Source organism: Myodes glareolus, chromosome 5, assembly GCF_982192425.1.
Source record: "Myodes glareolus chromosome 5, mMyoGla1.1, whole genome shotgun sequence".
NCBI lineage: Eukaryota > Metazoa > Chordata > Mammalia > Rodentia > Cricetidae > Myodes > Myodes glareolus.
Genome location: NC_142030.1, coordinates 30143564 through 30158730, shown reverse-complemented (window position 1 = coordinate 30158730; position 15167 = coordinate 30143564). Strand labels below are relative to the sequence as shown.

Here is a 15167-nt window from a genome sequence, read left to right as displayed (position 1 = left end):
GCTTGAATCAGTAGTTCCTGTTTGTTTACCCAGATTTTCCTTTTCCAGAATTCTCTCAGTTTGTGTTTTATTTATTCCCTCTATTTCAGTTTTCAAGTCTTGGATTGTTTCCTTCACCTGTTTGATTGCTTTTTCTTGAGTTTTTAAAAGAGATTTATTGATTACATCCAATTTTTTGTTTGTCTTTTTCTCCATTCCTTTAAGGGAATTTTTCATTCCCTCTTTAAGGGTCTCTATCATTTTCATAAAGTTATGTTTAAGATAGTTTTCTTCTGATTCTTCTGGGTTAGGATTATCAAGTCTTCCTATTGTATGACCACTGGGTTCTGGCATTAACATGTTGCTTTTTAGGTTGTTATTTGAATTCTTGCATTGGCGCCCATCCTCCTCTTCCTCTAGTTGGTGCCTGGCAGTGTCTGCCTCTTGGTCAAATCCTTGCAGTTGCTGTCAGTGTGTTAGGGAGCTACTCTTAGTCTTCTCTGTGCAGTTCCTGACTGTGTCTTAGGGAGCCACTGAGGTCTCTCTTGGCCCACTCTCTTGGTTTGCTCTGTGAAGTGGCAGCCTGTGCTTCAGAGTTCCTCTGAGGTCGCAGGGGATGGGTGTGTTTGTGGGCAGAGTGGGCCTTGTAGCTTAAAGGGTCTGATTGATGGAGTGGGGTGTTGGAGGTGGGGGAGGGGCCTGGGGTTTTGCCCCAGAACTGAGGGCCTAGAGAGTGAGGTGCTCAGCTGTCTGGCTGATCACTCACCTCTCTGTCTGCTCTGTGCAGTTATAGCCTGTAGTTCCCCATTTTTTAATGTGAGAAAACTCTCTCTTTTAACTCATTCCTTCCTTTAAGAATTTCCAATTGTCTTATCAAATCTATCAACAAGGTTGATGAAGATATAAGGCTTATTGCTGTTGTGTAGAACAGTGAAAGCCGTACTGGATTTCATGGTAGCCACCGAGTTTGCCATCAACCTATAGTGGAGGGGGGGGGAGATAACAGTCTGAAAAATGCACGGGATTGACGAGATTGTTAGGAAAAAGCACATTTTTTGGGGGGGAGGGTTACTGCCTGAAGGCAGAACCAGCTGGTTAGTGCAGATGAGTGCTGTGGTTTGGAGCTCAGGGGCTTCTGGAGTTTGGGTGGCAGCTGGAGAGTACTTCAGAGAGGCTACAACAGGAAAATCCTAAACTCTCTCAGAGGCTTGGGGAAAAAAAGAAAAGAAAGCCTAGCCAAGTAGGTCTGGAGCCCCATGTGTATCTCTAGTGGGAGCCCCACGTGTAGCTCTGGCCTGTGCCAGTGCGTTTTTACGCACTCCTTATTCCTGCCCCACCCCCACCCCCAGAACGTCCACCCCCACCCCCAGAATGTACACGCGGCAGCTGATGAAGTTAGCTCTGATGGAAGCCAGATCAGTGGCCCTAGACAGGGACCCAGATGCTAAAAATAGCTCATAGCTTGATCTCTGCAAGTTAAATGAAAGAACAGCATTGGAGGCAGGGGCTGCAGAATCTCCCTAACACTGGCTCTATCCCTTTTCTCTGGGTGGGGTCAGGCATCCCAGGAATCTGGTCCTTCTCCCCTAGATCAGAGTTAAGCAGATAGTGCTTTAGCCTGGGAGAAGGCCAGGCCCAATTGGAGCAGATGGGGAATGATAGGTCAGAGACGCTGACAAGCAGGTCTTTAATGCTCAGTGGTCAATACGGTTGGGACAGCGGTGCTTGGCTTAATCAACCATGGGTAGCGGGAATCGCCCTCAATCCTTGTCTAGGAGGCACTGAGTTGGAAGTCAACACATTCTCCCTAAGAATAGCTTCCTAGAGTAGAAACTGGTTGCGTGTGTGTGTGTGTGTGTGTGTGTGTGTGTGTGTGTGTGTGTGTGTAAAACACCAAACAAAGTAGCAGTTTGGTGTTTGGAGGCAGGCCTATGAAGGGAATCTATCCTGTGATGTTAATCACAGCCTTCTTTTTGGTGAGGAATGCAGCAGCCAAGCTGAACCAGGAACCTAGGAGTGTGGCTCGTGCTCCCCTATGGGGCAGATGCTCCGACAGTGAAGAAGAGGAGGGGCCCTCTGAAGCACCTTGGATTGATTCTCTTTAGCTCTTCTCCGGCTCTTTGTCTCCTGCTAGCCTCTGTTACAGCTGAGGACTTCAACTTGGATCTTTGGTGTGAACATCATGTGCATTTAGGGGGCCTTTGCCATTCTAAGGAGTCAGTTTGTGATAACTTTAGCTGTCATATATGTTTCTCATCCTGAGCCTGGTGCCCTGCTCAAGAGTCTCATAGAAGATGCTGCAAGAGCCGAGATGGTGGTGGTGGCACACACTTTTAATCCTAGTACTGGTGGGGGGTTGTGAGGGAGAGGCAGGTGGATCTCTGTGAGTTCAAGGTCAACCTGGTCTACAGAGTGAGTTTCAGGACGGCCAGGGATACATAGAAAAATTCTGCCTCGAAAAATCAAAATAGAAGATACTCCAAGGATACCTGAGAGCCAGGATACATTATCCCTTGTCGGAAACCAGAACGTTTTAATTTTTTTTTCAAACTGAGAACTATCTGTATATCTATAATGAGCTGTCTTGAAGAAGGGACTCAAATCTAGACACAGGATTTAACTTTCATATGTACCTTATGCACATAGCACCCTGTTAGCTACATGCAATATTTTAAACAAATTTTTGTGAATAAGGTAATGTTTTCTGGTCTAGAATTTTTTACTTATGGGATCTTGTTGGGGCTCAGAAAGTCTCAGATTTTGGAACATTTTAGAGTTGGAATGTTTTGATTTAGGGATGCTCAACTTGGGATTGTGGAAAAAAGGAGGATGGGTGTAAGGGATACTGGGGAGCCTTTGGTATATTCTAATATAATAAAATTGGTGTGTTCATAACTGAAATACACCATTTGTGTGTGTAATGGCCATTTTACTTATTTAATTCATTATTTAAGTGTGTGTGTGTGTCTGTGTGTGTGTGTGTGTGTGTGTGTGAGAGAGAGAGAGAGAGAGAGAGAGAGAGAGAGAGAATGAATGGATTATTTTGTTTTGTTTTGCTTTATTTTTTCTTTTTATTGTTGTTGTTCTGTTTTATTTTCAAGTCAGGGTTTCTCTGTAGCCCTGGCTGTCCTGGAACTCGCTCCGCAGACCAGACTGGCCTCCAACGCAGAGATCTACCTGCCTCAGCCTCCAGAGTACTGGGATTAAAGGCGTGCACCACCACCAGCTTCATTATGGGTTTTTTTTTTTACACATTTGTGTCATTGTGCTTTGTTCTAATCATCCCCTTGGTCATTTTGTTTTTTAGGAAAGAAAATCTAGGCCTGGCACGCTGAGTCTGCAGAGAATTTCCCAGGGATGAATCAGTGCATTTATAGAGGGATGGAAGAAAACAAGGAAAGGTAACAGCTAAGGAAAAAATGTCATGCAATGGTTCAGTGCTTCAAATTCCTTCATGCCTGTATGGTTGGTAGAAACCCTGAAGGATCAGAGGTTGTGTGGGGCGAGGTGAGGAGCTTGGTGGTAGAGCGTCTTCCTAGCAGGCATCAGGCTCTGGGTTTGACCTCTGCCCTCCAGGAACACAGCTCCTTTCCCATGTCCAGCTTGTTCCGCCAGAGGAGAGAAACCATTGTTAAATACAAAGAAATATTTCTAAGTCCCAGAAGAGCTGGGATCACAGAAATGATGTGGTGTAAAATTCGGTGTCTCGGTTCTACGCTGTGAGTGTTCATCCTCAAACACAGTGCCACCACCCAGAACACGGTGCTTGTGAGTGGCTGGTCTCTCAAGAGCAAGCAGGGATGGACCCTGAGCCCTTTCATGCCTTTTCTTCCTCCCTCTTTCACTTCCTCTTTTTTTTTTAAAGAATAACTTTTTAATTTTATCAATTAAAAAACATTTAATTCTCAGTCTTGAATCCATTCCTGTTCTTCCCTATTATCTATGCAGTTGTGTTTATGCTTTGTGTAATATGTCCATTTTCCTTCCAGAATTTTCTCTGGCTATTGAGATATATAGAAGGAAGTCATTCTTTCATTCCTTCTCCTTTGTTATTGTTGTTGTTGTTATTGGTGGTGATGGTGGTGGTGGTGGTGATGGTGGTGGTGGTGGTGTGTGTATATACAAGCATATGTGGAGACCAGAGGTTGAAGTCAGGTGTCTCCCTGATTGTCTCCCTTGTTGTTGGTGGTGATGGTGGTGGTGATGTGGTGGTAGTGGTGTGTGTATATACAAGCACATGTGGAGGCCAGAGGTTGAAGTCAGGTGTCTCCCTTGATCCCTCTCTGCCTTATCTGTTGAGACAGGGGCTTTCATTTGAATCCAGACCTTGCAGGTTCACCTAGTCTCTCTAGCCAGCTTGCTCCAGGGAATCCTGTTTTAGCCTCCCATGTGTAGAGATTTTAAGTGGGCTGCCATGCCTACTTGGCATACATGTGGGTTCTGGGGAATCCAAGCTCAGGTCCTCACATTTGGGTGGCAAACTGTTCAACCCATGGATCCATCTCCTCAGTCCCTCATTCCTTTTAAAAATGCATGCTATGCTGGCCGGCCTGTTTTCTAACTCTTTAAAACATTTAGTGATGCATCCTGTGATGTTTGCTAGGCGGCAGCCTATGTGACTCTCCTTCATTTTCACATCACGGCAAGAGTGAGGACCTCCATCTCACTGATTGCTGAGCCGGCTCATGGTGCTTAGACTGGCTCTGGGTTTTGTTGGGATGTGTGCTGGGCTGTCTTCCTTTGAGCACACAAGCTAATGGTTCTCTGTGGTGGTTACTAAGGAGAAGAATTGCTGACTCATCCTGCACACACACTTAAGAGTCTAATAAAAATGATCAGATCACTCTGTAGGGAACACAGTTTGGCTTATCAGCTGGGTACCAGGTTTCCTGTCTGCCTACCCTCTGCAAACCTTAGATCTGTCCTTGAATGTTTGCAGTCAGCAAGGTGAACAGCATACCTCTCTGGGGCTGTAATTTCTTCTCTTCTTTCCCCTGGGCAGGTTCATCTTCTTGGGACCGTTGCCTGGTTTCATCTCCCACTGATACCCATAAGCTTCTGCCCTCACAGGGAGCAGCAACCTCCCCTGAGACCCAGGCCCCCAGCACAGTTGAGCAGTCCTGGATCTTCCCAGGTGCAGATGAAACTTTACTTTCTCTTCTGCAAAGCCTCCAGGCTGCTGTTCCAGGGGTCGGTCCAGTACAGAGGCACAGCCTATCCTTTGTCTCGCTGAAGGATTCTGAAGCCCAGGGTTAGATTTCTGGCTTTAGGTGGACTTATCGAGCAGCCGCCCACCTGCGTCCCTGGCGGCAGACTGAGTGTCTGCTGTTTCAGCGCTTGCTCTGTGCACCGGTTTTCTGCTCCTCTGCTTGAATTCTAACAGGGTTCTGGAAGGAAGGAGCAGTGCTGTTCCCCTATTTTGTAGCCGTAGATGACAGAAAAGACTTAAAAGCAGCCCGAGGAACAAAAAGGAAAATCACAACTATTTGGTCTCCTCGTGGCAACTCAGCTCTTAGCCAGCGCCCTCATTAGATAGTGCGCGAACCGCACTGGCTCAGTGCTGAGCTCCCCGTGGGATGTGACGTTGGAGTCAGCGTGCCCTGTTGCGATTGTCGCTCTGTATCTGCGACTATTCTTGGAGTGAGTAGGGTTGTCCCACTGCAGCACATGGCCTAGGGCTTTGGTGTACCCCTAGCACCTCTGCTCTGGGTCCTTCCTTTTGTGATCAGAGGCTTCACTTACGCTCACCCAGATACTCTCGTGGAAGGATTTCCCATGCTGAACGTCCTTGCTATGGGAAGTGAATATATGGTGTGAGGAGAAGTGTTTCTCCTGGATGCAGTGGGAAGGAAGTGTCTGACTTGTCCTCGGTAAACCTAACCCAACACTGTGTCTTGAAATTTTTCATTTTAGAGCCCGTTCAAAGATTAAGAAGTTCCAGACAGGGCCGAGGATGTGTCTTAGTAGTACAGCCTTACCTAGCATATGTGAAGGCCTAGGTTCTATCCCATACCACAGAAACATAGGTAAATATATAAACGAAAGAAACGTGTGCAGAATGCAATTTCAGCTGTTGCCCTAAGCTCCCCTTTCTTACATATTTCAAAGACATAAAATTTGAGGGGCTGGATAGCTTAATGGCTATGAACACACACTGCTTGCAGAAGACCCAGGTCTAGTTCCTAGCCCCAATATTGTCTCTCGGTGACCTGTCACTCTCGTTCTAGAGCATCTGACACCTTTTTTGGCCTCCACAGGCACCTACACTCAGGTGCACGCCTCCCCTGTCATAGTTTAAAAAAAAAATACTCGGCACGGGAAGAGGCTTTAGATTTACCATATCTCGTTCCTTATTGCAGTTTAAGCAGTCTAAGAGTGAGGAAATAATTGTCCAAGCTGTAGGAGTTCAAGGCGTAGAAGCATGTGCTGGTCTCAGGCCCCTGGGGTCTGGCTGACTGTGGCTCTTTCCACAGCATCACAACTACCTCTTGTGGGATTGGTTGATCCCAGGAGCCTGGTTCCTCTTGTTATTATTGTCAAGAGCTTATTATCTGACAGTCCCTTGAGGGGAACTAGCCCATCGGTCGATGAATTGTTGAGTCATTCCATGGGCATTTATTGTACATTACTAAGTGTATTAGAAGCACAAGGTAGGTACGAGAGGCATTTTCAGAGAACTGAGAGTTGGGGGGTGGTGAGGGGCATTCGCGTACTTGATGAGTATGGCCCAGTGGAAAGCCTCTGTTTTTCTGTGGGTTAGTGCAGAGCACAGTTGTATATATCCCCTTTCTTAGTTAGCGTTACTATTGCTCTGGTGAAACATCAGGACCAAAGCAACTTGGGAAGGCAAGGATTTATTTGGCTTACATTTCCACAGTTCATCGTCAAAGGAAGTCAGGACAGCAAGTCAAGGAGAGCAGGAACTTGGAGGCAGGAGCTGATGTGGAGGTGGAGGCCGTGGAAGGGTGCTGCTTATTGACTTGCTCAACCTGTTTTCTTATAGGACCCAGAACCACTAGCCTAGGGGTGGCCCCACCCGCCATGGGCCGGGCCCTTCCCCATCTATCGCTAATTAAGAAAATGCGCTGCAGGCTTGCCCACAGCCCAATCTTCTGGCCTTTTCTCCGTTAACTCTCACATGACTCTAGCTTGCGTCAAGTTGACCTAGAATCAGCCAGCACAGCGTAGGACCGCAGTTTGGCCTGGAACCAGCTCCAGGTTTTGAGGACAGGGCCTTGCCAAGCGCAGTCCTCTGTGTAGTAGAGCTTTGTTTCAGAAATCTCCGGACATTTCTTCCAATAACAACTTTATTGGAAGAAACCCATTCCCACGGTATTTATGGCTGGGCCATCACTTCTGGTTCCTTCCACCTCTAGATGGCACCTGGTCCACTAGGGGCCTAAGAACCCCAGATTTCCATGTGGTAAACCTCCAGGGAGCCAAGTTTCCTGCTGCTCCCGGTGACTACGACCAGATTGAGTTATTTCTTTGCGCTCCAGTTCCTCAGCTGTGCAGTGGGAAAGGGTGTCAGGCATGCAGAATTTCTGAGGGAACTCGGGTGCAAAGGGGTTTCTGAGGAGAAAATCCTTGTCCTTCCTGTCAGTCCTTCCTGTGAAATGGGCTTGTAAGGGGAGAACTTCAGTCATGCTGGGGAGCTGGAAAGGCCCCGTTCATCATTCACTTGTTCATTCATTCACTAATTCATCCATCAATCCATTACTATTACCAGGCAGGCCTCAGCATTAGAGGAAAATACCTAAAGAAGGGCATTTCTTTCCTTGCTAGTTTCTACTTGAAGGCTGTATGTGCTTCTTCAAAAATAAAAGTCCTCTCTGGCTTAACTGTTAAAATATAGTTGTGGCTTGCTGTCGGGGGAGTTGGCCCAGGATCCTCATAAATATCAGCATTCAAAGATACTCAAATCTCTTACATTAAGTTGGACCAGACTCTTTTGGGCCACCAACTGTCCCCCAAATCATGACACAGAGGCTTCTTATTAGTTAAGAATGCTCAGCCTTAGCTTATGTTCGTTTCTGGCTAGTTCCCCCCCCCCCCCCCGTTCTTGGCTTAAATTAATATGTTTGTCTTCATCTACATGATGCCTTGGAACTTTTTAATATTGTTTTTCACAACGTTTTGCAAACAGCATGCTGTCTGCAAAGAATGCAGATGACCTCCTGCATTTATTAAACCATTTCTTGCACACAGATTAAAATTCAAGACCTCCCTGGGCTACATTTGGGGTTTAAGGCCCATGTAGTCCACTTACTGAGGCCTCGACTTAGAATAAAAAGTAAAAAGAAGGCTGGGGTTATAAATATTCTCAGAGCTAGAGCCCTCATGTGGTGTATGTGAGACCCTAGGATACTTAAAAACATAAAAGTCCATACACATTCAGTTCAGGTGAATTTAAAAGCATATTTATTTTTAATTTATGTGTGTGAATGCTTTGCCTGCATATATATGTGGACTTCACGTACAGTGAGCTGCCATGTGGGTGCTAGGAATTGAACCTGGGTGTTTTACAAGAACAGCAAGTGCTATTAACCACTGGGCCACCACTCTAAGGAGCCTGAGGGAAGAGGTTTGTGAATTCTAGGCCAACAGGCGACAAAAGAAGACCTTGTCTCAGAAACCAAGCAGACATTAACCATGGTGTCCTGCCTCATGTTGTTGACACAGGGCCCACTGGACTTGGTGCTGGCTCGGTTAGGCCTTCCTCTCCAGGAAGGAAGGGCCTTTGTGCTGCAGTGAGACCTGGTGTCTTAGGGCACTCCCTTGTATCAGCTGTGGGCAGGTCACTTTGGATACGTGGTGCCCGTGGCTTAGGGACAGCTCTGGTGGGCTGGGCCGGCTGGAAGCCGTAACATGAAGGAGGCTCCAGAGAGAGCTTGATTCCACGCTGGGATTTTCCTAGTTTGGAGACATAGAGCCCCACAGCTGCTCGCTGTGGGCTATCCTCTGTTCCCTGGTCTGCTTATCAACTTCCATCTGTCATTAGCTCAGAGCTGTTTCATTCAGTGGTTTTATTAGCGCTTTGTTTACTCCTTAAAGGGCTATGAGGGACCTTTAAGTTCACCTTCCCCTACCTCTGGTGACCTTCACAGTCTGGAAAGTGAGAGCTAAGAGTTCTGAACTCCTGCCTTCATGACCTTCGGTGAGACACTTCACCTCTTCACCTCCCCTCTCCACCTCCCCTCTCTTCTCCACTTCCCTTCTCCTCACCACCTCCTCTCTCCCCCTCCCCTCTCTTCTGCTCCTCCCTTCTTCTCCTCACTTCTCCTCATCTCCTCTCCTCCTCACCTTTACACTTCATCTCTTCAGAGTCTCCAAGCAGCTTCTTAGAGAACAACTTTTCCCTTACAGTAATAGGAACATCAGGAGGGAAAAATGCAACCTTTTGCCAAATGTGTTTGGCCAGTGCTGGCTTCAGTTCAGTTAAGTAGGCCCTTCCTGCATGCCTTTTCAGAGCCTATTAAAAGATCAGGTTGCATGGCAGGGTTTCTAAATAGAAGTTTGTGCCCCTGTCAGCTGTCGGACAGATCACTTCTGATACTTAGGATTTCCTCAGTTCTTCTAACATGTGACCATGGCTTGAGACATGTGTGTCTTTTACAGACGAGGAATCAAGGCCTGTCAAGGCCAAGGCAAAGGCTGGGATGTTTGGACCCAGACCCTGCTCTGAACCTCAGGCCCAATTTTCCTTGTATTGTTTTTCATCAAACCAAAGTCTAGCTGTCCTTGTTCTGGCCAAAGGCAGGGGTTAGAGCAGTGTTTTAAAAGCTGCCCTGTGGAACCTGGAGACCCAGCATTCAGGAGGTTCAGACAGGGAGATCCGTTGAGCCCTCAAGCTTGAGAAGAATGAGGGCATTGTAGGACCTCATCTCAAAGAATAATAATAATAGTAATAAAGAATAGACATCATCCTTGCATCTGTTAAGAAACAAACACTTGCCTCTTCCCTCCCCACAGCCTAGGAGCTGATTTCCACGCAGGAAAGAAATGATCGTCCTCTGCTGAGCGGGAGCCTCTGGAGAGGCTGTGCGTATTCTCTCTCCAGACCTCATAGCCACGCAGTGAAATATATATCATTCTCCACTCTACAGGAAAGGGAGATAGATTCCTAAGTACCTGCTCCAAGGGCAGCGGTAATTCTAGGTCTTTGATTGAAATCAGTGTCTTTGACCCTTCTGAGGCATGGCGGCCCTCTGTAGGCAGCCCCTCTCTACAGGGAGGCTCAGAGCCTCTTTGCAGAGACTGTCCCAGGAGTGAGGTTTGATAATTTGAGATGCAGGGGTGTGTATTTCACACCATCAGGAGAGCCTGTAGGCATATTCTTAGTTCCTGGTAGTTGTCCTTTCTCTGGGCAGCCTTGTGTGTTGGGGACGGTGATGATTCTGGCCTCGGTGCTGAAGTTTCCTGTCTCCATCTTTGACCTAGTTTGCTCTCTGTTCCTTGAGAAACACCATGGCCAAAAACAACTCAGGGAGGAAAGGGTTTATTTCAGGTAGCACTTTGGATCCCAGTCTGCCACTGAGGGGAGGCAGGGCAGGGACTCAGGCAGGAACTGAAGCAGAGAGTGCGGAGAAACACTGCCTTCGGCTGACTTCCTGGCTCATACTCAGCTAGCTTTCTTATATATATAGCTCACACTCACTCGCTTAGGGATGCTGCCGCCCATAATGAGCTGGCTCCTTCCACATCAATGGTCTGTTAAGACAACCTCATAGGAATGGCCAGAGGCCAGTCTGACCTCGGTAATTTCTCAACTGAGGGTCCCTCTTCCCAGGTGTCTCTAGGTTGTGACACCCTGTACACCCTGCCTACCCGTGAAAGGAGGTAATGGTGGAATGAGAGTTCAGTGGGGTAACCTTCTCCACACTCGATTGATGTACAGAATAAGGGGTAACCTTTTCCACACTCGACTGACATACAGAATGATACAGTACATGGCCCGAGTCTGTTATCCACCCATAAACCATTCTTCTGCCAACCTCAGAGCCCAGGAGGAACTGTCCTAAGTGCCTAGCCTCTGCTTCATCTTCAAGGACTTCATTGAGTAATTCAGGTCCCCGCCATAAACTGTCAGGCTTTCTGACGTCACAGCAGGCAAGGACTTTGCCTTCACGGTGCCTGTAGTCCAATGAAGAGGTGGTTGTAAGAGGCAGGGAGACACAGAGAACTCAGTGGAGTCACTCAGGTTCCTTTACTCTGTCTTCATATGCAGTTTTTGTGTAAAGGGTGGCACGAACCTCCTTAGGAAGAGCTGCCTGCCTGCTGTGTGCTGTGAGCCTGGGAAACAGCTAAGCACACAAGCTGGGAAGGGCTCCAGTGGCATCCTGCCCATTCTCACAGGGAGAGCACAGCTCATGGAGCGTTGCAGGTAGAGGGGAATCTGAGGTGCTTGAGCCTGGCCCACACTTGTCTGGCAAAGGTGACATCAGGAGCCCCTGCCCAGGTCGGGCAGGCAGTGGCCCTTGTCCACACACACACCTGCCCACTCCGAGTGGAGGCCATGTGCGTCATGTAAATCTCCCTCCCGGGGAATCTGATAGAAAATTCCTGCCAAGCAGAAGTGGAACAGTCGCTCTGGAGGTCAATTGGCCTTTCCAACCGTACGATCCAAGCACAGAACTCATTGAGTTGTGTCAGGGTAACGTGCAGACAGCTAAACCCTACCTCGCCGAGGTTCCTGGGCCTGATGAGGGTAAGGCTTGCCACTGCATTGCCAACTGCGTGGATGATGGGCACGCTGCATGGCATGATGGCCTTTTCTCTTTCTCGTGTGGGGAAGTTTTTGTTTTCAGTGCGGCAGTCATAGTTTTATTATACTTTGTCACTTGAGTTTTTATACTGTGATTGCCGTGTGGATTGGTTTAAAGGACAGTCTCACTGGCCGGGATGTTCTGTCGTGTTATGGCACTGTTGTGAGTTAGGTGTGAGTCTGAAAAATTGTTCTGGTGTTAAAGATGGAACCAGAGAGGCCTTGCCCCTGAGCAGTACCGTAAATAACGTGAATCTGGGAATTTGTTCTCCTTCCACTATCTCCATTGAGGTCCTGGGGATCCAACACCCATTATCAGGGTTGGCAGGTGTAAGGAGCCCTCAGGACATCGCCATTATGGTGCTGGCGGTCCTGCAGCTTGGAGGTAAACAAATCCTTTTGATGTTGCCGCGTGGGGCCAAGTACCCTTTGCCTGCATTTGCACAACTGAGCCTTGTCCCTGGCCAATCACGAGGTCCCCCCCCCCCCCCCCCCCCCCCCCCCCCGAGCACCAGCAGAATGGTATTCACCAATTAGGACAGTATCTGAGTCCCTCCACCCTAGAAAAGCAGCTGCCTCTGGGCTTTCCCTCTCTCTCTCTCTCTCTCTCTCTCTCTCTCTCTCTCTCTCTCTCTCTCTCTCTCTCTCGCTTCCTCTCTCTCTCTCTTCCTGCCCTCCCCCTCTCTGTCTTTCTGTCTGTCTCTCCCTCTCTCGCTCCCCCGCTCTCCCTTCAACCGAGAGGCTCCAATAAAGTGTGATTTGGGAGGAATCCTCAACTCATGGTCGTTCTTGCTTGCTGGTCAAGGAGTGCGCCACAGGCAGGGACTGCCTTTACCAGCTGAGCCGTCTTGTGGGGCCCCTCAGGCTAAGCTTCAATCAGCTGCTGTCTTCTTTCCCACAGAGAGCTGCCTCACTTCTGCAGGGAAGTCTGAGCATTCGAGACAGACAGAGGACAGGCATCCCTGGGACGGTGCAGGAAGGTGGCTGCTGTAACAAGGCGGCTGCTGTAGCAAGCACATTGAACCTGTGCATCGTAGGTGTGATGTTTAACCTCCAGAGAAAGGCGTGGTGACTTTCTGGAGGACCTGGCCACCCTCACCCCATGCCCTTTGCTTCTCGCTCTAACGTGTTGCTGCCTAGCTTTGGCCTGGCAGAGCTGCATTTGGCAGAACATGACAAGGAACTCCCGCACTTACGTTTTATTAGAGTGTTTATGTGTGCGTGATTGTGTTTGGGTTAGACAAGAGTCAGTGAATGAAGCAGCAGTGATGGCTGTGTTGGTGGTACTAACTTTCTGGTGATGCAGGAAGACTGAAGAAGCGGATGTATAAAGTGCTGTTAGCTGGCGATGTGTGCTCTAGGGAGAAATGAAGCTGAATGGAGTGTTGTTCTAGGTAGTGCAATAAGGAGGACTTTTTAAAAACAGGATAACATTTGAACACAAATCAAATGTTGAGAGAATGGGCCTTGTGTAGCCTTCTTGAGGAAACTCATGGCAGCTTGCAAGGATAGCATGTGCAAAGGCCCAGGGGCAGGAAGGGGATTGACCGTTTGTGCTGGGCAACAGACAGGCCAGCACTGATGTGTGATAATGGGACTGTCCTGTGTCCTGTGATCCATTGGTCAGCTCTGTTACTGGCAATCATTATTACTGGAACTAAAGGACCTGCTGGCTTCCCCAGGTGGCTGGAGTGGGCAGCCCTGGGTGAAGGATTCCCTGGGCCAAGACACATGCCGTCTACGGCACCTGCGTTAGTCATAGCGTTCACCGCCCAACGTCCCACTAGAGTTCACATGGAGGAGAATAAGGAATGTGGCGGTGCGCAGGAGTGCACATGCTTCAGAACATTTTCTGATTTTGAGTTGGGGTTTCACTACCTTCCCCAGGCTGACTCTGAACTGCTGTGCTGAAGTGACCTCCTGTCTTGGGCCTCTAGTCTGTCTGTCTGTCTGTATTTATATTCTTGTTTTGCGACAGGGACTTATTCTTTTTTATAAATTGATTTTGTTGACTTATACATTTTACTCTGCTTCCCTCCCTGCCTCTCCTATGGTCCCCATGCTCCCAATTTACTCAGAAGATCCTTCTCCTTTTCTACTTCCCATGTACATTTGATCCATGTAGAGACAGAGACCTATTCTTTAGCCTAGGCTAGCCTGGAACTCATTGTATAGCTCAGGCCGGCCTCCAACTCACAGGGATCTTCTTGCCGCAGCCTCCAAAGTCGGATTATACTTGCGACCACCATACCTAGTTAGGCTATGATCATATTTCTGAATGATCATTTTGCTGGCTGATCATTATCTCATATTCAGGATGGTTTGCCTGCCTGCCTTCCTTCCTGTAAGAAAGTCGTTAATAACTTCTTTTCTTAATATTGACTAACTTTATCAGATTATCTTATTTGTTCTAATAGTTTTTTTTTTCAGATCCGCTTTTAATATTATTATTTTTGTGGGGAAGGATTTTTTCCCGACATATAATTATATAATCTTTAACTTAATGAAATTTTGCTTCCTCTTCATTTCCAGTTGTTGAAACTTGTTTTTCTTCTGTCTAACTGTGCTGACAGCTCCTTCCTGGGTGGTGTCCGCTGGTGTGGCCTGGGCTCCTCGACCCCTGCAGGGACTGTGCTGTGCTTTCCAGCCGGCTCTCTGGATCTCTTTAGAAACTTTCCCTCAGTTTCTGTCTAGTGAAGAGTCAGTACTCAGTGCTGGGTTCCAACAGGATGAGCATCAGAGGAGGCGTCTGCTTTTTGATACTGATTTTCCTTTAGATTAAGTTAATAAGATGAATTATATTGATGGATTTCCTAATAATGTGTTCTTTTATTCCTGGAGAGAATAGAATCTGTGACCTGAAAATGTGTGTGTGTGTGTGTGTGTGTGTGTGTGTGTGTGTGTACATGCGTATGTGCTTGCGTGTGGTTCTTAAGAGAGAGGGCCCAGCAATTCAGTGACTAATTTGTTGTTTTAAGTTCCTGCCAGGAGTTGCAGACTTTTCTTGCTTCCCTGAGTTATGTGTGGAAGCAGGAGTGGGGGTGTGGAGGGTGAACCCGGCACCCACAGGCTTGATTCAGTGAATGGTTTCCCCAGCCTCACCCTCATGCCTAACCTCCTACCCAAACCCAACCTTAATTTGCTTCAGTGATTTTAAGTTGCTCCCTTCAAAATGAACTGAAAAGGCACATGCTTTAAAAAGGGTTTTTAAAACCACAACAGCAATAGCAACAACAACAATTTGTATCTTAAAGATTTATGTGTATGAATGCCCCTTGTGAGTTCCAGGGAATTCCAGATGCTTCTGAGTCACCAAGTAGGGGCTGAGAATTTAACCCTAGTTCTCTGTAAGAGCAGTAAGTACTCTTAACTGTTGAGCCATCTCTTTAGTTCTGAGGGTTGTTTTTATTTTATTTACTTACTT

The 15167-nt window shown here is 47.5% G+C and overlaps 1 protein-coding gene across 2 annotated transcripts in view; it reads left to right on the top strand.

Annotated features, from left to right (window-relative positions):
* Positions 1–15167, top strand: part of Arhgef3 (Rho guanine nucleotide exchange factor 3) — a 295751-nt gene that overhangs the window by 48010 nt on the left and 232574 nt on the right. For both annotated transcript variants that reach the window (XM_048420871.3, XM_085687791.2), the window contains exon 2: positions 3287–3380. In XM_048420871.3, coding sequence (XP_048276828.1) covers positions 3337–3380 — 44 coding nt within the window. In that variant the 5' untranslated portion in view covers positions 3287–3336. The remainder of the gene's footprint in view (positions 1–3286; positions 3381–15167) is intronic.